General features: G+C 32.5%; 1 protein-coding gene across 1 annotated transcript; it reads right to left on the reverse strand.

The window, feature by feature from the left end:
- Positions 1-471: 471 nt before the first annotated feature.
- On the reverse strand, positions 472-9,174 carry LOC120090470 (Leucine-rich repeat protein kinase family protein). Its single transcript, XM_039048163.2, has 15 exons — positions 8,804-9,174; positions 7,523-8,054; positions 6,799-7,304; positions 6,537-6,666; positions 6,367-6,438; positions 6,178-6,246; positions 6,026-6,097; positions 5,777-5,845; positions 5,250-5,401; positions 4,928-5,169; positions 2,103-2,229; positions 1,960-2,028; positions 1,676-1,862; positions 1,275-1,410; positions 472-1,061 (listed from the first exon to the last, which is right to left on the reverse strand). Exons 1-15 carry the CDS (start codon positions 8,868-8,870, stop codon positions 729-731), a joined length of 2,763 nt encoding a protein of 920 aa, XP_038904091.1. The 5' UTR covers positions 8,871-9,174; the 3' UTR covers positions 472-728.
- Positions 9,175-23,714: the final 14,540 nt, after the last annotated feature.

The following is a 23,714-nucleotide window of genomic DNA, read 5'->3' on the forward strand; positions in this document are numbered from 1 at the left end:
AAAGAAGTTGGCTTGTTTTCCTTTCTTTTAAAAACAACTCTAAATAAAAGTGAGGTTGGGAGTGGTTTCTATTTGTCATTTTCCTTTATTTGAAAAAAGCTCTAACATTTGATAAAACAAAAAGTACTTTTTAGTTTAAGATATGTTTGAAAGTGATTTTTAAATGTTTAAAATCACTCTTAAACATATTTTTAGACGTTAAAAAAATTGCTTTAACAATTGATTTTTTTTTTTTTTCCTTTTTGGTAAAAGGAACATAAAATTTGTTTTGACATTTGATTATCACTTTTAAATATGACTTTCATATCATACCATCAAAATTCAAATGAGTTTAAATATGACAAAAATGATTTTAACTATCTCCCAAACGTATTCGCAGGTATTTCTCTAACAAGCTATTGGACCCAAAGAAGCATTACAGGCTAATGCTTATCAATTTCTTTCAAAGCACTTTGAAATCACTCCAGGTCAAAAGCACAAATAAGTAGGGGGTAGACTTGATAGAATTTAACAGTGTTGAACAAATGGAGTACTCAATGACAACTCTAGCAAAAATAAGCTGTTCAAGAATTTACAACTAGCTAACCATTTCATCTCTTTTTAAGAGGTGTAATAAGAGTGGCAAAATATGGGGACACCATTGACAAACTTTGACCTAACTGCAACCAAAAAGAATGCAAATTTTTGTTCCTAAAAAAATGATGTGTTTGTACAATATAACCAGCTACCTACCTTGCAGTAGGTCGAGCAATGGATTCGTCAAACGACACATAGTTTTCATTTCCACACAAATCAAGAGATCCCATATTCATAGAATGGACTGAGTTTCTAGACATGTCATCAGAGTTACCTTCTCTAGTTGCAGTAGCTTCCCTTTCAATCAAAATTGAATCCTGTATCTCCTTCAGCACTTCAGATATGGACGGCCTCAGGTGCCCATGTGGCTGGACACACATCAACGCTTTCTCTGCGATTTTCCACATCGATTGAATATCATATTCATTGTGCAGTGATGGATCGATGATCCCTTGAATGTCCCCACTCTCAATGTGTAATTTCGCCTGTGCATTATGATCAATCAATGAGCGCCATTCATAATTCAAATTATATTTCATGAGCATATAGCACAGATGGGGGATAGGATAAAAATTTCTCTTTCCTTCTCATTAACAGAATCTAAAGATTTCTTATAGTAAAGAATTTAAATCTGACTTATTGGCTAAGTACCATAATATGTTGTAGTTTGTACTTTTGTTAAAGGAATCTAGACTCACCCATTGAACGATGTTGCGGCAATTAACACCAAAGTTAACATTAGATATAGCTTCTTGACCAGATATCAACTCGAGAAGAATAACGCCAAAGCTATATACATCGCTCTTGTCTGTTAACTGCTGAGAGATATAATACCTGATAGTAAAATAATGAAACAAGAAAAGCACGTTACGATAATTTTTAGCAACCAACTAGAAACAATATTAATTAGGTGAGTGATAGATAACGACCACAATACCAAAAAGGATTATTCAGAATTACGTTTGCTCAAAAGGATCCAGAAGTTTGTAGTGGTATGTTGACAGTGTGTGTGTGTGTATATTTTCTATATATATTATAGCCATATAACTTTACCTCAGGAAATATATATAAATTCTCAAGAAAAGGGGAAGAAACTTACTCTGGATCTAAATATCCTACAGTTCCCCGAACGATGCTGGAAACGTGGGAGACCCCATCCACTGCAAGCTTCGAAAGACCAAAGTCTGAAACCTTTGCTTTCATGTGCCTATCAAGAAGAATATTACTGCTTTTCAAGTCCCTATGAATAATTGCTGGAATACAGCCTGTGTGAAGGTATTCGATCCCTGAAAACATAACAAGCAGAATGTGTTCAGGAAAATATTCAAGGAAGATTCTTCCATACACGGGGCAAAACAAGATGCACATAGCTTTTATTCAAACCTCTAGCAGCATCTTCAGCAATCTCGAGGCGCTTTATCCAACTGATAGTTTTTTCCCGTGTTAGTGGACCTGTGTACACAAACAAGAAGCTAATTGCCTTCAGAACCTGCATTTTTCTCTGCAAAAATAACATGTGGGCTTACCATAAAGATGTTCTTTGAGAGTTCCATTATGCATGAACTCATACACAAGCATACTTCTGTCTTGTTCTTGGCTATATCCCAGAAATTGTACAAGATTTCTGTGATGAATTCTTGAAAGAAGAGTCACCTTCATAACCAATTGTCATCCATCAGCCACAAATATCAATTTCTAATGTGATTAGGATTTACCTAGTACCAATCCACTCAATGCAACAAAATAAAAAAGGGAGTAGACGAATAAAAGTTCAATTTGTCCATGTTGAGAGTGAAAAGTTACACATGGGATGATTTTATTTGCATGAACATTTTCTTCTAATTTTGAACTCTACAGCTCTGCAATGTATTCTCTCTCTCTCTCTCTCTCTCTCTCTCTCTCTCTCTCATGTCCATTGTCGGTGCATTGCATTATGATAAAAGTATATAGATGAAGAACAGCTGATTATATTTGATTTAGACGGGAAAGGATAGGAGCACAATGGCCAAACAATCCAAAAGGTCAGGTGCTCTCAACACCAGACCTTTTGGATCCCTCTCTTGGCTCCCTCTCTCGTCCCTTATGAAGACCAAGGACTGATTAAGCATTCTCCTGGACAGTTTTACTCGAATGATTAGCTTGCCTTCTCCCTACACTTAAGAGCCACCAGTATATCCTTGTATATACAAATTGAACGTGTGGATGCTTATGCTTCTATCTATACCTACAGCCAAAACTTTCACCTTGTCCAAGGTGGAAAATAGGAAGGTGTTAGTTTCACAATTCAAGGTTCTCCCATGATGATGATGCTAACCTTTCCCACTGTACAAGGACCACTAAATCTTGAGAATTATGATCAGGCACAAGATGAACTCCTAACATAGCCTCCACAACAAGTTGAGATCCGACTTATGACTCAGCAGCAGACATAAAGGGCTAGGCTGAAAACCAGACCTTTCTTGCTGGTTTAAGTTGTGAAATATTAAAGATATAGAAGTGAAAGAAGCAAGCTTCTCATTAACCCAAGGATAGCTATAATGTCCTGCAGTTCTTTGTAATGTTGTAAGGTTTGTTTAATTCTTTGCGCAGCTTCGTAATGTTCTTCACCAACGATTTGAGGTAATCAGTTGATAGGGATTATTGCTTGTGGCCTGCTAAACAAATGGAAACCAACTCCCTCGCCTTAAACTTCATGTCCCTCTAGTGCTCTGCCCATCAGAAGATCTCGCTCAATTTAACTGGAATTTCAAGTCATCAAGGATAAATGAGTTTCCATGCTCCTTTCCTTGAAAATTTTTTAGGTTGGGGCAGGGTCAAGGTAAATTCCGATCCCTAACCCAGGAAGGGTAAAAAAAGATTGGGAGAATTGTTTTCCATTCCCAACTTCAATTTTTTAAATAATGACGCAGAGCCTTGTAGACACCTAATCGATTTTCCACCCCTAACCCCTTCTCACGTCTACATTAGAATTAAGCATCCATCAATGCCTAGTGTGCCCTCACAAAGATTGACGTGACCGTATCCTTTTCATTTCACCCTTCTCACCTGCTAGCTAGCATGTCCTACCACACCACCAGAGCCATCGGGTCAGGTCATTGTCGTCACTCAAACTACTGGACCAAGACTATGCCCCACAAGCATTTACTCTATATACCTTCATTCAATACACAAACCCTGGTCCTAAACTCCACTGACTAGACCCTAACCGCAGTCATAACTTGAGAAGCTCACAAGATGGTCATTGTACCAAATTAGGGATATTAGGCACTGCTTCCACGACTATTTCATACTAACACCAATATTTTTTAACACCCACTTCTTATTTGAGAGCTAAGAAACTTTCATATGACATCCCTTTTTGTGAAGTAGGGCATCATGTGATGAGCACCATTTAGCATATTGGCCATGTTTGAGTTGGACATCGACTATTACTCCACTGGTACTAGCCAAGTAAAGAATCTCCAGTCTAGCTTAGGATCTTCAATTTCATCTTCACCTCTTTGATCATGTAACTAACCATAAGGAACTGCTAAACCTGAGAAATATTGATTCTGTCAGATTACAGCAACTCCTGCCTTTCTCACAATTGAGTCGCCATAGTGACCTCTTTCTTGAGTCCACTCTCATAAACAATTCCCCACACTTGCCTCTCTTTAGTAAACTCATTTGATGACCCAACTTTTCCACTTTACACCTGATTGACTGTCTTACCCTTCCTAGGATTGTTTTTGTGTAAAGGTGTTCAAAATTTTCCAAGTCGTTTTGCTGTCATAGTAGCTGATTCATTCCTTCTAGTAATGCAGTATGTTTTTCTCTACTGTTACCACATCCAATCCTGAGTCTAATTCTCTAGCTTCTTCCGAGATAGAACTCTAAATTGATTAGAATTCAAGATTAAAAAAGTAAAAATAAATAAATAAAGCATACTTTGATTCAATAGGGGAAGACACAAAATCGCAAAATTTTCAGGATTTGTTTTCTCCCACGTTTGAAGGTTTGTTTTATCTTTTCCCGACAACCTACACTCCCTAGACTCTTTCTCTCATTCCTTATAGCACTAGTAGTAGACCCCACTAAAACTTCTCCCAAATGGTTGTGCACAAATATTTAGCTTAACCTTGCCCCAACATCTTATAGCTCATCAGCCACAAGACTCGCAATTTAGTCAGCCCCACATGATCCTCTCCATGCATGTGTTTTCTACCACATTATTGACATAAAAGAAAAAGAACAAAATGATATAAGAAAGTATTATGGAACTGGCCAACACAACCCATACTGCGCCATACATTAAAGTATCTTTGAACGGAAAATACTGAATAGAATAGAAGATCAGTTATACGAATATTACCTCATTTGCAAATTCTCGCCTTCCCTGGAAGGAATTACTAGTCAAAACTTTAACTGCAATTTCTTTTCCATCATTTAATTTCCCGTAGTATACAACACCAAAACCTCCAGACCCAATTTTTCTTTCAAAATCTTTCGTTGCTTCTACAATTTCATTAACACTGAAGCAATGTGCGGTTTCCTTGGGGGCATCACCCTTTGAAGAGGCAAATCTTTGTACAGCCAAGGATCCTTCAAGTAGATCTGGTAAATTAATTTTGATTAAAAAGATAACCATGTCAAATCAACTCATGATCTTGAAAGGGAAAGGTTTCTGCATGTACCTTGTTCATGATATCTTTTTCTTCCTTTATGCAAGAAATAGCAAGATACCACAGTAGCCAACAGCAGGACAACAGCACCAATTACTGAACCCACAATGATATAAACGTGGTTCTTTTTTCCCCCTTCGTGAAGATTAATATTCCTAGAGTAGCTGTAAATGAACGAGAGCACATAGTGAAGGCAAGTATCGAGAGTAATGAACTTGCCCAAAAACTAAAATAGTTGGAGGTTATACAAAGGGTAAGGATTTAGCCATTTGGATAAATAACTACGACCATATATTGCAGACTAGGAATAATTTACTATCTGAAACAAAGTAAATTCACATATAGATATTTATTTATCATATATTTCTACTATTTCCACAGACAACATTTCAGCATAACATACAAGAATTCACCTGAAAAAAACAATATGCAGGTAGGTAGAATCTCTTTTCAAGGAAAGCAAATGGTTTCAAATATTAGCACAATATATATATATACACAAACAGACATATAAACCAAGTATCGAAACTGATACTCACTCAAAGACTAGGTTTTTATTGAGAAGACCAGAGGGCACTGTTCCAGATAGCATGTTATTCTGCACATACCTACAAACATCAGATACATGAAATATGTCAGACAGCTCACTTGGAAAATGGATTTACAAATGTAAACTCTGTCAAATATTACAAAGAAGACAACTCAAATATATAGCAAAAAATCCTTGACATTTGCGTCAATATTCATTCTGGAATACAGAATGCAACGCCATTATCCATGATACTTACAGCTCACGTAAATTTGGTAGATTTGCTAAAGAGGAAGGCAGCTCTCCTGTCAACTGGTTGTTCTCAAGATGGCTAAAAAAGCAAAGATCTCTCAGTCAGCTTAAAAAACCTTCAACAGATTATGAGATAGAAATGAAGTCATTAGAGATTACAGGATTTTCAAGTCCACGCATCCAGTAAAATCGGGAATAGGACCAACAAATGAATTTCCATCAAGCCATCTGCATAGAAGCCAAAAACAGAGGGTGAAATCAAAAGACACAACAGCCTTTATGGATGTAGAATGGAAAAAAAGACCATTGGACAACCAAGAAAAAAGTTAAATGTAAAATGGAACTTACAATTCAACTAAACCGCTCAACTTTGCAAGGTCTGTAGGGATGTTCCCCGTCAAATTCTTTTTGGACAATGAACTAACAAAGTGCCAAAGGTAGATAGAGTAACTAGAATGATCAAATATACGTAAGCATAAATAGGCTTGAAAAATGGCAGCAATAGTAACAACTTTTACATTTTAACTATTCTTGGCCGTGGATCAGAGTTACATTGCAGCCATGACCAAGGAACTGGCATGCATGGATCACCACCTTCATCCCAATCTGAAGATGAAAATTTTGAAATTACACTAGCAATAACTGCTCCTGAAGTTCACATGTTCCAATATCAAACATAATAGATCAGCCAAGATAAATGTTAATACATTATAGGACATAAACGATAAATATATAACATTCAAGAGTTTAAATTTAAAATCAATTTGAATTTAGGTTTACCATCTAGAGAACCATCACTTTTTTCAAGATATTTGTTAATCTCCATAGCATTTAACAGAGGTCCAAATGAAGAATCTGATGTTTTCCCAAACCGAAAAGATAATACAAAAGGCAAGGTTAAGTTGGTAAAACCAGGCTCATAAAGCCGAAATTTTCCTTGAGCATTTTCTTCAATATTGACTACAGGTTTGCTGATATCAGGCATTCCGGGAAGTACAAGCCTGAATTTTCTTGTATCACTTGGACCCAAGTCTTCAATTTCTGCAAAGTAGGTAACTGCCCATCCAAAGCCAGGAAAACCATCCAAATTTAACCGGTAAGTTAATGAACCATTTCTGCCAACTACAGCTGTCTGCATTACTTTTTGAGGTGGTCTTTCATCTCTATCTACATCTATTGGTAATTTGGTGGAAACTTTTTCTGTACCAGCAGCAACATCAACAAGGTAATTTGCTTTTCTCACAGAGTCCGACTCCCATATCCGGTCAAACGGATCATCAGGATACCTGACATGTTGGTTTCATATTATTTTTATAATTGTTTTTTCAAACATCATAAAAGTATCCTAAGAAGTACCACAATAGTGGCCCAACAAAGATTGGTAAAAAAATTCAGTTACTTATTGATTTACTTATTTACTGTTGGCTGCTTATGGACCTATTCCTACAGTTATATGACTACATGAGTATATGAGAAAGCAACGATACTACTCATGCTGACTGACCTTACTGGAGCTTCGGAATCTGCTCCAAAATTAATCCTTGCTGAGACACGCAGGTAAAACCGATCCTCAAATTCAGTATAATAGATAGAGCCATTAAATTGTCGGAGCTCAAGCGTGGATATGAATGGCTGTCCAGTTGTAGCATTTGACAAACAAATGCTTACAGTAGGAGTTGAAGCCAGAAATATGAGCTCTCGAACCTCGATAGTGTTGGCGTCAGATATGACAATTGTTGACCAGTGAGTTGCCCCAAGGGAAATGTCAAATTTCGGATACACATTGTTATTGTCAAAGTTACCATACAAAAATGTTGTTCTGAGAAGGTAACGTGTTCTAGTAGTGACATTGAGTGCGTAGCAGTACTTCCTAGAATCAGCAGGGAAGTGTCTTAAAGTCATATATTGCTTTCTTGTCTCATTTGCAACAGAAATGTTAATTGCTTCTCCAAAAAGAACTTGAGTATCTGGAACCCACTCAAGACCGATATCATCAGTGAAACTTTCTTGACCTCCACAGTCCAAACTTACAAAACCTACTCCACGGTCCACACACAATATACAGAACACTTTAGATTCGAAGTAAATACTCAACCATGTGATTAATTCGATATCTATATTTCATATTGAGAGTCAACATGGTAAGAAAAGCTCTGTGGCTTCATAAAACGACAATCAAATCAAAAAATAAAATAAAATGAAGAAATTTTAAAAAAAAATATTATCACATGAATGTTCAAAGGGAAGGAGGAACAATTAAATATCACTTCAACATTAAATATTAATAAACCACGCAGTACAAATTATCAAGTTAGTCAACACTGAGTCCAAGATATAAAGATCAAAATATCTCCAACAAAACAATCAAAGACCATAAAGAATCTATAGTACATAAATACCATCACGTTCTTTCCGCAATCGAATGTATTCTTTTGAATACGTTCGGTCAAAGTTCATGAATGGAAAACGACACTTATCATCTAAAACCAAAGTTTAGGTAATGGTGACGGTAGCGATAGAATCTAAAACATCTAAAATTCATTCTTCAGAGACAACGAATCAGAATCTAACAAACACAGCAACAGTCATTTTAGCAGACCGGAAATAGTGAAAACTGAAGAATCGGAGATGACGCCATACAAAACTTGACAAAAACAGAGAAACCAACAACCGCATAGCTCCATAACCCTCGAGACATAAAAGTTATAGTCTAAAACGAGTATAGAGTGAAATAAAGCATGGATAATCATTGTAGAAACCGGAATAACAGAGATGGAGTAAATGCCTGGCATCTGCGCAAAGGAGACGTCGAAAAGAAAGAGAAGAAGCAGGAGGAGAAGCTTGGCGTCCATTTTCCCGAGCGTGGAGAAAAGATTGGAAAGAAGAGTCAGAATTCTCTCGTTCTTGAAGCCATTGAAGGCATTTGAGAGCTTGAAGAAAGCAGAAGGGCAAGAAACTGAGGCAGAGAAAGTAAAGTAAGCAAGAAAGAAGGATGGGTATTATTATTATTAACAATTCTTCTATTCAATAATCAATCGCGAAATGGAATAAATTGATGTGAGAGATTGGACTCAGTCGAATGAGCGCTCTCTCTCTCTCTCCTGCGAGCTCCACTGATTCTGTTATTATTAAAATATATATATGTGTGAATTTATAGAGCCACGAGTAAATACCATTTTGATCCTTCTAATTTGTTTAATTTTTTTAATTTGTTTAATTTATTTTTTTTTTAAAAAAATAATGCTTTAGCTTCCAATAAATCTTAAATTTAATTTAAGAAAATGTAATATGTAAAGATTTTCCAAAATTTTATTGTGAAATGACTAATCCATGATAAAAAAAATTTTGAAAAATCAACAATAAACTATTGCTAATTTAAAACCTATTGAAAATATGTAGGGTAGAATTCGACGTTTTAAAGTATATTCATAAACTAGAATTTAACGTAAGTTGATTAAGGACTCGTTTAAATTGACTTAAGAAAAACTATTTTTCAAAAACCTCATTTTTATTTAAATATTTTTTACATAAATTATTAAAAATACTTCGTGGTTGTCGAACAGTTCAGTTTTTTTCTAAAATGACTTATTTTTTAAATTAAACACTTGAAAATGTATTCCAAACACACCCTAAAATAAAACTTTAACATGCACATATGTATGATTTTATTGTTTTGTTGTTTCAAAATTTAAAATTTAGACAAATATCAATTTACGCATGAATTTTTGAGTTGCATTAATTAAAATGGAAATAATAATTGTATAAATTTAAACCTTGAACTTTTTCAAGTATATCAATTTATACCCTCTCCTTGCAAAATGTTGTTCAACTAATATCGTGTGAAATTTATGATTTGAGTTAATTAAACTTCTAAATTTTTATAAATCAATCAATTTAAACCTCCCATTACCATTATAGTTGAAAATCATCCATGTATTTGATTATCAAACTTGTGTAAAGTTCTTCAAATATCAGTTTTACAAAACAACAAATTGTGATTAAGAGTATAAATTGTATCATCTTTATCTTTATCTTTACTATGTTAAAAAGTGACTATGTAGGAAGAATCTTTACACGCCCCTTTTGCTCTTACATTTTTCATGAATTTTCATATTGCCAAATCTTGAGTGGTTGTGACTTTTTGAGTGTATATGTTTGTTTGAAAACCAGGGGAAGTGACTTTTCCAATTTTTAGTTTACAAGATAATTTTATATATTTAAAAAATCAAGCCTTAGGTCGAATAAGTGCAAATAATGTTAAACGAGATGACATTTTTTGAGATCGGATACAATAGATGTCAATTGAATACATCTATTTAGGGTGGAGGTACATGCATCAAATTGGTGCATTAATTATTCCAATATATATGTGAGATGTACGCGTAAAAGGAAAAAAATAAATACTTACATTTACATTCTTAAAAAAAATAAAATGAAAATTGTTGTATTATATACAATACTAGAATATTAACATATTAATACGATAATTTAATTACTATAATAAAATTTCTCTCTTTGTGCTAAATATTAGATTTTTTTTTTTTTAAAAAAAAGGACAATAACATGAGAACATTAAAATAAAATTGTTACATGATCTGACTTTTAAAAGTTGATGGTAACGAAATAAAATGGTATAATATTTTTATTTATTATATGTTAAAAAATCGCTATTTTAAAAAATAATTAGAACTACAAGATTTTACGTGCATTGTATGTATTTTTTGACTAGTTTATAAAAGTCTATGATTTAATTGATACAATTATAAGTTTACATATTTATACAACCTTTAAAGATTAGGGGTATAAATTGATTTTTTATCCTTTAAAAGTTTTAAACATCAAAGTCATACATAATTAAAATTATTATTATTATTATTGCTATTTTGACTTAAGAAACATAGACGGGATAGGATATTTGGTGGATTTTGAGATTTATTTGTTTGGTCGGGTGCAACTTGTTGAGAGGAATAGAAGCTATCCAGTTGAGGAAATGATTTTAGGGTTTTTGTTTTATTTCTCTTATTATTTTTAGTTGTTTTATTGTTTTTTTAGTTATTTTTCTTTTGAACTAAATGTGATTGTAATTGTAATAATAATGAAATTAAACGAGCTATGGATTTTGGGCTTAAAATTTAGTTCAGTGTCAATTTTTTTTTTTTTTTTTATCTCGCTGGAAGGGATAAACGTATTTGAAATTCTTTTTCCTTTTTTATTAATAAAAAAAACCTTCATTTCAAGTATCTATGTTTCATACATTTTGACAATATATAATGTGAAAAAGTCAAATTATAACTTCCAGTAGTATAGGCTTATTTTTGGTGTACATCAACTTAAAATTAGTTATTCTAAAAACAATTATTCATTAAACTTAAAATTAATAAATCTACTTTAATTTTAAATTTGTTACTTTTGTCAGGATCGGGTCATCGGGATGCGTGGGACCCAACAGAAAGGTGAGATACAATTATACTTAGACGTCTAGACAACAAAGTAGGATAGGCGGTACACGTGGACGAATGTGATTTACTGCGGAAAGGGTCCACCATTACGTTGGATTTGCGTCGCACTGTATCTAACTTCTGCTGGAAAGCGTAAAAGTAAAAATAAAATTAAAAAGATAAATGGGGTTAAATTCATGATTATTTTAATTATTTGACGTCAGAAGAATGAAGGTAAACCGAACAGCGAATTTCAGCTCCCATTAACGAAGAAAGAGAGTGCTGCACACGTGCTGTCTTTACGAGACACCGGGCTCCATTCCACTTTAATCTCCACTAATTTACTTCCTGTATTTAAATTTATAATGTTAATTTCTATTAAAAAATAATTAGTTAAATAGTATTAATAATTTTCATAAAAAATAATATGGGAATACATCTTCAAACTTTTTTTTCTTAATCATCAATACATTAATAAGAGACAAAATTTATGATCGGTTAAAAAGATAATATTTAGGTGTTGGTTGTGTTAGGAAAACCTCCCTATAGGAGTAAATAACTAACACACAAATTAAAAGAAAACAATAAAATTAAAAATACTATGTGAAAAATTCTCAGAAAAAATTCTACTGTCTGAAAAATATCACATAGAACAATTATCTCTCTCGATCTCAAGCACTCTCTTGAAACTTTTGAGTACTCACACTCTTTTCCCACTATCAAATTAGAGAATACATAAAGAAAATTTAGCTAAAGTTAGCACAGTCAAGTTTAAAGTGTTTCTAATTGAGATAACTTGAAACTAAAGATATAGACTCCTTGGAACACATCTCTATTCTTCAATTTAACCAATATGGCACAAACTGCACTTCTAATATTTTGTCAAAATCCAATAAATTGTACTTGTGATACATCATCTAAAATTTTTCACATGACAAATATATATATATATATATATTTTGAAATATCGAATTACCATTTTTTCTATTAGGTAATAATTCAATATAGTATGCACTTAATTATTATCTTTATCAAAGTAAAATGATTATAATAAAAAAATTGAAATTACGAACACGAAAATATAATAGGAATTAAGTATAGAGACAAAAATGATATCTTTATCTAATAAAGTAGAATATTAAGTTGGTTGGTTGACGGGAATGGATAGTGGACATATTTTGGAGCAATTTAATTTAAAATGAAAACCAATTCGTTAGGATTCAAATTTCAAAGTAACTTTCCCAATGTTTAAAATAAAAGTAAGAAAGAAAAAGAGTACCTTTTATCTTTAGACTTTATTTCTTTGAATTTGAAGAAAGAAAGCAATTGGCTAATGACCAACTTAAGCTTTTAATTTACATGAAATGCATGATTGAGATAATCAGAAATATCAAATCAAATTATTGACAATTGAGACAAACATCTTTTGAAAAAAATTAAATATAAATTTGATTCAATAAAAAGCATTGTTATTCTATTATTATATTCATTAAAAGTGCATAAACTAAATTTAAAAACATTCCAAATACAGATAAATAATAAAACAACAATTATATGAATAAAAAAATTTATATGCGACTTTTAATCATGTGTACAGTGCTTTGAAGCGTGATAATGTGATACAAATATATATTTTTAACTTTAAATTTAAATATGTTTGAAAAAACTTTATATTTTTACCAATAATAATTCATTAACTAGCTGTATGATATTGGCGTAACTATTTGATTCTACCAAAAAGATAATGTAAAGTACAAATATTTGGTTTTGTTCAAAATATATTATACTTGCATGATAATACTATACTCACCACTCTTAATTTCTCCATCTAAACTATGAACATTACAAAAATAAAAAAATAGTTATTTCTCACGACTCGATCATAGGCTTAATCAATAAAAACATCTATCATCTTCGTTTGGATTGAAAATTCAATCTTCAACTTCACATTTATACATTATCATTTGTTTAAAAGAAAAAAAAAATGATAGGCCAAGTCAAGTTTTACCTTCTTCTAATATATTAAAAAAAACATGTCAAATGAAATAAATAATTATATTTTAAAGATGTGATTTGGTTTAATATTGGATAAATTAAATTAAATAAAAATACTATACAATTCATAGTTATCCTATAATATATATCGACTCTCTTCTAAATAAAAGATTTTCAATAAGATCCACATACACATATATATAAACTCATTCTTATGCATTTTGATGAAGTCATTTATTATAAGGTTTAAAATGTTAGTCCATGATATTTTTCATTAATTACATAGCATAGATCCATTACAGGAATTTGAAATTATGACATTTGAATAGTCTCATAACTAAGATAGCTCGGCCACATAATTTTGAAATGTGTTATTAAAAACACCATGAGAATTAATCGTACAACATAAAAACAAAGTAAATTTTGGAACAAACTTAGAATAAGAAAGATGACCCAAAATCAAACCATTTTAATTTTTATGGATGATAATAAGCACATTGTGAGTTTTGATAATACTGCTCACATAGTATATAGCGTGGAAGCTTCCACTCTATGCTACCTTCAATATAATGTATGTTGCTACTATTTTAAATTTTAGTCTAAACGAGGGCCTGTTTGGACTGGTTTGAAAAAAAATATGTTTTTGAAAAAACTCATTTTTATTTAAACATTTTTTATAAAAATGGTTAAAAATACACTTGAAAAGCTATTTTGAGCCATTGCCAAACACTTATATATTTTTTTCTAAAATAACTTACTTTTTAAATTAAACACTTGAAAATGTATTCCAAGCATTTTCTCAATTTTTTTTAATAAAATTTCTTCAAAAAAGTTAGAGAAAGATAATAATAAAAATTATGGACAAGAATAATTAAATAAAATAAATCTATTACATTTATTTTCACTCATTAATGACTAGAAAAGATAATAGTCCATCCTCCCTCATCTTTCATTTTGCAAATAATTTCTCAATCCCATTATGAAAATTAGGTATATTGTTATTTTCACTAGGGTGTTTTTTTTTTAACCCTTTCTTCATGGTCCAATTGGTAGTTTCAATTCTACAAGCCAATGTGCAAATAAAGTTGAAATGACCAAACAATATCAATGACTATGTGTTAAAAAGTGACATTAAAAGTTTTAATGGGTTTCCATGACATAAAAGATGGGAAGGCAAAAAAAGGGGAAAGAAAGAGCTTTGCTAAAAAGATGCTTAATATCTCTTCCTTTTAAGCTCCCTTTTCCCATTGCTTAGTGGAAAAAATGCCTAACAGCTCATGTATTATTTCATTTTAGCTGGTGTTTTTTTTGGGGATTCTTTTATTTTTTATTTTATTTTTGTAGTTTTTATATTTTATATTTTTGTATTTTGTATTTTATAAAAGTAAAGCAGTAAAACGACAAAGGGATAGTGCGTTTTTCATGATTGTTTTCACTTTTTTCTAACATTTGCTTAGTGACTAAGTATCTGAATGAGAATTATGGTATGTACTTGCTAGCTTGTTTCTTTCTTTCTTTTAAATTTTTAATTACAATATTGTATTTTGTTTTTGTGAAAAATCACACAAATCATCATAGATGATCAATTATATCATTTCTTTATGATTGTTGTAACTTTTTTTTCCCTTTAAATCAACTTTTTAATAGGAGAAGAAATCAAGGATATATCTGATCTTGAAAGTTTATAAGTGTGATTGTAATCAATTTCAATTTCATAATATAGAGATGGTTGTATAAAATTTTGTTTTTTTATTTATAATTTATGCCCATTTTAATATTAATATTAATATTATTATTTCTCTTGAAGAAAGATCTCTTTAAAGTTCATATTCTATATTTTAGTGATTGGACCTTTTTTTTTCTTTTACTATTAGTCAAATTGATGACAAATTAAGTTGTAAGGTGGTTGAATTCTTTGGCCTAATGAAAACCAAGTCTGTTTCATTCACATTTTTTATAATGATTTACATCTTTCTAATACAATCGTTGAATTTTTAGTCAAATTTAAAAAACAAAAACAACTTTTTTTAGTTCCAAAAAATTGACTTGGTTTTCTAAATCGTCATTGAAAAGTAGATAACAAATTAAGAAATTTAAAGTTGAAAGGGGTGTCCATAGGTTTAATTTTCAAAAACAAAAACAAAAAATGAAATAATTAGCAAATAGAGCCTTTATTTTTAGTTTTTTTTAAAAGGAAAAGAAAATCAATTTATATCTCTATATTTTGAGTTGTTCTATAATTGTCCATAGGCTTAATTTTTAAAAACAAAAACAAAAAATAAAATAATTAGCAATGGAACCTTTATTTATAGTTTTTTTTTAAAGGAAAAGAAAATCAATTTATATCTCTATATTTTGAGTTGTTCTATATATTCCATTCTATAATCTCTCTATTTTTTAATCATAGATTTCTTTATTTTTAGTATTTGCATGGCTAAGTGTGAGTTGTTTGGCATTTTAATTTTTTTTACATTTTTTAATTTCGATTTTAAAAATAAGCTTTCACATTGTCAAAATGAACAAACAAATAAATAAAAGCTTTCACAAATTTTCAGCATTTTATTTTCAGTTTTGAATGCGTTTTAATTATCTTGTTTTAAAAACCAGATCTTATATGTTACTTGAGTTCAATTTCATCTCCAGACGTTCTTTTTTATTTTATTTTATTTTTTTTAATTTTGGGAAAATGACTTTTTCACCCATAAATTTTGAGTCTAGTTTTCAATTAATCTCTAAATTTCAAAATGTTATGTTATTAAGTTTTAAGTTCATTTCAATTTAATCCCAAAATTCCAAAATGTTACAATTTTACATTTAAATTTTAGTTTTGTTTCAATTTGATCCCTAAGTTTCAAGATTTACATTTTTAACCTTAATTTTTTGGGCTAAATATTCACTTTCCATATTTATTATATGCCTATTATTAATTTAAAAGAATTATAATTAATTAAAATTTACTATTTTTCTTCATTGTTGAAAATAAATTTAAAATTTTACTTTATAATTTTTTCAAAAAAATTAATTAATAGACATCAACATCGAAGACTATGTGAGTATTAAATGATAAATTAAGGTTGAAAGTATAAACTTTTGTAACATAGAAGCCAAAAAAAGTTTTTGGAAATATCAATAATAATAGGATCTAGGGCCCCCCAAGATTCCTCTAAGAACCTCGGTTGTCTAAGGAGTTCATTGGCGCTTGACTGTTGAATAGAAAAAACGAGAAGGAGAACCTCTGCCTAAATCTTTGTTGATCAAAGCTCCATTCCTCAACTATAGTTGGGTTTTCGAGACATCCAAGAGCCATTGAAAAAGGTCGGTTCCTTTTTCTGCCTAAATCTTTTGCTAATGCATGGAAGACAACCTTGAAGGGATCAAATCCCATAGCGAAAGCGTTTCTCGTGTGAGATCGCCTTACATCCCGCAATTCAATATCTTCAATAAACAAAATGTTTGTATTAGATGGAATAGATAAACACGTAAACTAACATGCTATTGGGGAAAGGATTAGAACAATTCTTACTTTTTTAGATTCCCCAAGTGCCATGAACAATCCTCTCCAAGATTCCATCGAATCTCTAAATGATTTCAATTACAAACAACTCCTTAAGCGATTTCGAACACTACCACAAGAGTTACCTCGTTATTCTCTGAGATTCCAACAGAGGGATAGGTGGTATCCAACTATAGGGAGAGGGAAGGGAGAATAAGTTTTTGGAGAGTAGAGAGGCTTAGAGAAAATTTTGTACAATAACACTAGGGAGTTGTGTATTGTTAGAGTTTCTCTGCAATGAGAATTGTATATTTAGTGCATTCCCAAAGGGTCATGGGGAGGTCTTTATATAGGGAAGAACCAAAGATCTTTTCTAATATATTTTCTTTTTCTATAATTAATTAAAAAAATTATTTAATTAATTAACCCATTTAATTAAATAACACTTATTCAATTAATAGCTCAATTAAATAACACTTATTTAATTTTGATCAAATAACTACTTATACATTAAACCCAATTTAATGTATACATTTAATTATCATATACATTCCATGTATGCAAAACCTCTCTATTCATTAATTCTTTGTGAATCTAATTCACTTGAATTAATTAATTTGAATCTTATTCAAATACTACTTTCCAATTTGATTATAGATCATATCCATAATTAATTATATATTAATCACATTAATATATAGTTTCCTCAAATTAATTTGAACAATTCAAATTATCCCTCTTAAGTATCTTCTAGCGAGCTAACAAGGGGACCTAGTGGACATGTAGATCAGAAGCTCCAACAATATGAGATTAATTGGATAAACTCATTAACCAAGTTAATCAATATTCGTTAACTGTGGGTACACTCCACTAAAGACCCATAGTTCCGCTCTTCTCATTATAAATATATTTTTGTGTCTACAAATATAGATCAATACCAGCAATTTAGTCCTTCACGAGTGTTCGTAACTCCAACTAGGTCAATTTACCGTTTTTACCCTTGGGTTACCTTTAGTTCCTTAAGTACCAGTGCTCCTCTAATGAACAACCTGTTGATGATCCAACCAATAAACAGAAACCCCTCTTCGACCAATGAGAAGGTAGGACCCTTTGTTCAAGTCCAAGAGATACCACTTAAGGGAACACTCATTTACTTACCCTCAAAGAGGGAAGGAGAAAATTCCATCTTGTATTATTATGTTTCCAGCTCCTCACTCGATCTTGTCCCCAAAATGGTAGGCATATTGGGTTAGCGAACTGACCACCCTCACTCATGCAAATCAAGGACAATCCTTCATAAACAAGAGTTCATAATATACTCAAATTAAGACTAAGTCGCCTAGGGCATCCTATTGAAATAGAAACCTAACTAGTCAACGGTAGTGGTTACAATTTCGCAGTCCAGTCTTATACAAACTCATTACATAGGATACCCCCACTCACGTGTCACCTACACGAACACGTTAGATCATTACGTTTGTATCAAAAACAAAGTGGGTCATATCCATACTATTACCAGGATAAGGTACCCAACCTTATCCCTATACCTTTAGGTTGTATCTTGAACATTGATCCTTGTATGTCTCCACATACAGTTCAAGACTCATAAAGACAGTCTTAGATGTTAGGTTATTAGACTTAGGGTTATTAAGACAAAATGGACAACAATACAAACAATAACATTTATTGATTTAACATCTATAACACTTTATTGATGACGGTCAATTAATAACATTACTATCTACGAGTTTTATGGCATAAAACCCAACAAACTCCCACTTGAACTAAAACTCTAGTAAGTGGGTTGTACACAATCCAAATGCGGGATTATTGTAAATAAATACAATAAACTAACGCATCCATACCCATTACACATCTCTCATTTGCCCTAGACTATACAATATACATGTCTCGTAGACCTAGATTCTCTAGATGACTCTCATATACTTTAACCGCGAGAGCCTTCGTAAATTGATCGGCAATAGCTACTGCCCCACTATTGTCACAGTATAAGGTGATGGGCAAATCTATATTTGGAACTACTTCCAAATCACTCAGGAACTTCCTTAACCAAACTGCTTCCTTTGCTGCTTCACAAGTAGTTACATACTCAGCTTCCATAGTAGAATTTGCAATGCATCCTTGCTTACTAAGCCATACTACAACTCCCCCTTTAGGGCAAACACTGATCCTGACGTGGATTTCCAAAATCCTTGTTAATTTGGAAATCAGAGTCGGTGTATCCTATAAGGATCAAATCCTTAGCCCTATACACCAACTTGTAGTCTCTCGTTCTCTTAAGATACTTAAGGATGTTCTTAACCGTTATCCAATGTCTAACCTTGCATTGGACTGACACCTACTGTAAATTTTCACTGCATAAAAAATGTCAAATGTTTGGCCTAATACAGAGCATAACATACATTAAGTTGTCCACAGCCGAGGCATAAGGAATACGTTTCATATCCTCAACTTCTTGAGGTGTCTTACAATAATATTCCTTGGACAAGTGAACCCCGTGCCTGAAAGGTAACAAACCTTTCTTAGAGTTCTGCATCGACTATCGAGTCAACATTTTGTTAGTATAAGTTACTTAAGACAGAGCTAGCATTCTGTTTTTGTAGTTCTTGATGATTTGGATCCCAAGTACATATTGCGCCTCTCCCAAATCTTTTCATTTGGAATTGGGCTGTCAGACATTCTTTAATGTCAGTAAGACACTTTACATCATTCCCAATAAGTTGGATATCGTCCCTATAAAGTGTTAGAAAAGCTATTTTATCATGATGATTTTCTTGTAGATCATCAATGATTTATACCCTGGAAGCCTGTTTCAACCCATAAATAGATTGATCAAAATCAAAAGATTTGATCATTGTATCAAATTTGTTCCAATATCTGGAATCCTGTTTCAACCCATAAATAGATTGATTTAACTTACAAACTTTTTGCTCATGGTCTTAGGCTAAGAACCCTTTAGGTTGAGACATAAAGATATTCTCGTCAAGATTGCCATTCAGAAAAGTAGTCTTGACATTCATTTGTCATATCTCATAGTCATAATATGTGGCTATGGATAAGAGAATTCTTATAGACTTAAGCATAACATCAGGGGAAAAAGTTTCCTCATAGTCAACCCCCTTCCATTTAGGTATAACTCTTTGCTACAAATCTAGCTTTGAAGGTCTGTACCTTTCCATCTACATCCCTCTTTCTTTTGTAGATCCATTTATACTCTATGGGTTTGACCTCTTCAGGTAAATCTACAAGCTTCTATACTGAATTAGAGTACATAAACTCTATTTCAAGGTCTATAGCTTTGACTCATTGGTATTTGTCTACGTCATTTATTGCCTATATATAGGATAATGGATCCTCAATACCATCATCTGGTATGACAACCTGAGTTTCTGTTCAACCCAAGTAATGGTCAGGTTATATCATAATCCTCCCACTATGTCGAGGCTCTCTCAATGATTGAGAAGGACGAGACTGACCTGAAGTGTTGGCTCATTCATTAACTCTTGATGAAGGACAAATTTCATCAACAACCCTTACTGATTCTTCAGTAGCTTCATTTAATACTACTTTGCTACGTGGTTTATGATCTCTCATGTGGTATTCCTCTAAAAATATAATATTTATCGATATAAACACTTTATTTTCTTGAGGGTTATAAAATAGACCACCTCTCGTTTCCTTAGGGTAACCAATAAATTGACACAATCTTGAACGAGGTTCCAACTTCTTAGGATTTGTCACTAACACATGTGCATGACAATCCCAGATTCTGAAGTAACGCGTGAGCTCAATTTATACCCTCTCCATAACTCAAAAGGTGTTTCAGAAACACTCTTCGAAGGAACATTGTTCAAGATGTGAGTTACAGTCTCTATTGCATACCCTCAAAACGAGTAAGGCAATTGAGCATAGCTCATCATAGAACGAACCATATCTAATAAGATTTTATTTCTTCTTCCTGATACACCGTTTTGCTGAGATGTACCAGGTGTTGAAAGTTAGGATTGAATTCCATGTTCCATCAAATAGTCCTGGAATTCTAAATCCATGTACTCTCCACCCCAATCAGATCGAAGTGTTTTAATTGTTTTACCTAATAGGTTTTCAACTTCAGCCTTATACTCTTTGAACTTTTCAAAAGTTTCAATCTTATGTTCCATTAGGTATAAGTAACAACACCTTGAATAATCATCTATAAAAAAGATGAAGTATTCGTACCCTCCTCTAGCCTTTACATTCATCGGACCACATAGATCAAAATGTATGAGCTCTAAGGGCTTTTTGGCTTTTTTCCACTAAAAGGTCTTTTAGTCATTTTTTCTTCGAGATAAAATTCACATGGAGGTAATGAATCATCTTCTAACTTGCTTAGAAATCCATTATTTACCAATTTTTCGATCCTATTAAGATTTATGTGACCTAATCTCAAATGCCAAAGGTACATATCATTGTTACTTGGAGAAATTCTTCGTCTTTTAGTTTGAGTATTAGTAGTTTTAAACATCGCATGATTTAAAAGTGCTTTTGATTCAGTTGGTCCTAACACATATAAGTTGTCTTCTAGTATAGCTGGACAAATAATCACACTATTTTTCATAATGAACACTTTATTTAGATTAAAAGAAATTGAGTATGATTGTTCAATTAAACAAGAAATAGAAACAAGGTTCCTCTTCATCTTGGGAACAATGTATAAGTTTTCTAAAAACAAAAATCTCTTTCTAAAAGCAACTTAGCAACTCCCACTACACGAGTTAAAATGGCATCTCCCGTTCCAACCTTGAGCGTCATTTCACCCTCTTCTAGCTATTGAAAGGAACTACTTCCCTGTAAAGAAGAATAAACATGATTAGTGGCTCCTGAATCAAGTATCCAGACATCATGGTCATTTGCCACTAAACAAGTTTCCAAGACTAGGAAATCATATTTACCTTCATTCTCTTTTTTCTTCTCAGCAAAGTACTTGAGACAATTGCATTTCCAATGATCATCCACATTATAGTGGAAGCATTTGCCATTGCCTTTGCCAGCAGCGGGAGCCTTCTCTCATTTCTTTTTCTGGATCTTCTTAGAACCAGAGTTTGAAGGAATAGACCTAGTTCTAGAGGATAAACCTTTATTTCGAAATAACGTTTATTTCTTTTTCCTTCAGTTTCATCATAGATTGATAAGTTTTCAATTCATTCAACAACGTTGTTAAGTTATAAGTGATTTTGTTCATGACAACATTTGTCCTGAATAGCAAATAGCGCTCAGGAAGAGATTCTAGTATCATCCCCATGAGCCTCCGCAATGTTAAAATGGACCATCATGTCGAGAACGTGTTCTCTTACGTTGGTCCCATCTTTCATGCGTGTCACATACACATATTTGATGGCTTCATGTCTAACAGATGATGACGGTTGCCCGAACATATCCTATAATGATGCCATAATCTCACGAGCTGTGGGCATGACCTCATGTTTCTTGTTGAGTACATCAGATATACTCGCCAAGATATAGGCCCAGGCTTTCTCGTTCGCCCTCACCCATCTATCATAGACATCCCGAACATTTCGGGTAGTCATTGAATTGGGACATGGAGGACACTCCTCCGCCAACACAAACCTCAAATCGTTTACTACTAATATTGTATTGATATTTGACTTCCAATTTGAATAACCCTCTCCATTAAATTTGTCAGAAGCAAGCAATTGTATGATTGAGTTCGACATAACTGAAACATTTTAAACAAACTCTATTAAATATGCATCTAAATCCATTTTTAGCAAAACTAATAAAGTACCCAATAAATCTTCATTTGCAACGATACTTAAGTGATTTAGAATAGATGCTACCGTGGGGCAGTCAAGAATACTTTTATAGAAGCAAGATAGTTCTTGACCAAATACTATTATCTAGAATAACTCATATTCCAATAGTTCTTTTGGTTATCGTTTTTGGTCAAGATCTTTACTAAAAATTAGTAATTCTCGTAAGTGTGACCCGCCATTTTCAGATCTCATAGGATGGCATGAATATGCCTCCGAGATAGAAGACAATATCCAAGACGGAACTATAAGGCCCTATTCATTTTACTGAAGCTTGGGTTGTTCCGAATCCTATGTTACAACCCTCCGTAGGGATCGCTGCGATTAACGACTAGCTAGCGCCGCATAAAAACGACAGCAGGCGTAACATCGGAATCTCACGTTCAAACTAATAGAGGAAACCATAGGACAATGTTGACACCCACTTACTATGAACCACCTCCCTCATTCACCTTGTTATTGACCCATGCAAACACTTTCTGTATGGAGCAGTCGAGGTAAAATCGACACGAAGCCGAGCATGGATCTCACGGTGTGAACTCTTAAGGACGAGAGAGCTAATAACTATATATCAAATATATTGTTAATCTCCCACTGAGGTATTACAAAAATTTGGGTAATTTACTTAGGCGTGACGACTATTTTCATACAACCTAAATCTAAGTGATTTATCCAAATATAACTCTTATAATTGGATTTAACCTACAATGTTTAGGTGATAAACCATTTTATTACCTCACATCGCTCACGCAAGCTCATAAAATCAGTTAACAACTCTCAATAGTTCGGTCATAATCCCCAGGTAGGAGGTGTTTCGTAAACCGTCAACTTAAGTACCCCTAGCCTTAGACAGGTTTATGAACCGATATGAGTTTGTAACCGTATTTTATAAGGTAACAATCTATTTTAACGTTTAAAATTAGTTATTAACCTAAGTGA

Source organism: Benincasa hispida, chromosome 11, assembly GCF_027475165.1.
Source record: "Benincasa hispida cultivar pf3 chromosome 11, pf3_genome.v1.1, whole genome shotgun sequence".
NCBI lineage: Eukaryota > Viridiplantae > Streptophyta > Magnoliopsida > Cucurbitales > Cucurbitaceae > Benincasa > Benincasa hispida.

Excerpts from the sequence above, each read along its gene's own strand:
- LOC120090470 (XM_039048163.2), bottom strand. The coding sequence starts at position 8,870 with ATGGACGCCAAGCTTCTCCTCCTGCTTCTTCTCTTTCTTTTCGACGTC. Across the intron at positions 2,230-4,927 it reads GGCGAGAATTTGCAAATGAG|GTGACTCTTCTTTCAAGAAT; the intron begins GTAATATTCGTA and ends TTGGTTATGAAG. Across the intron at positions 1,062-1,274 it reads GCCGCAACATCGTTCAATGG|GCGAAATTACACATTGAGAG; the intron begins GTGAGTCTAGAT and ends CATAATGCACAG.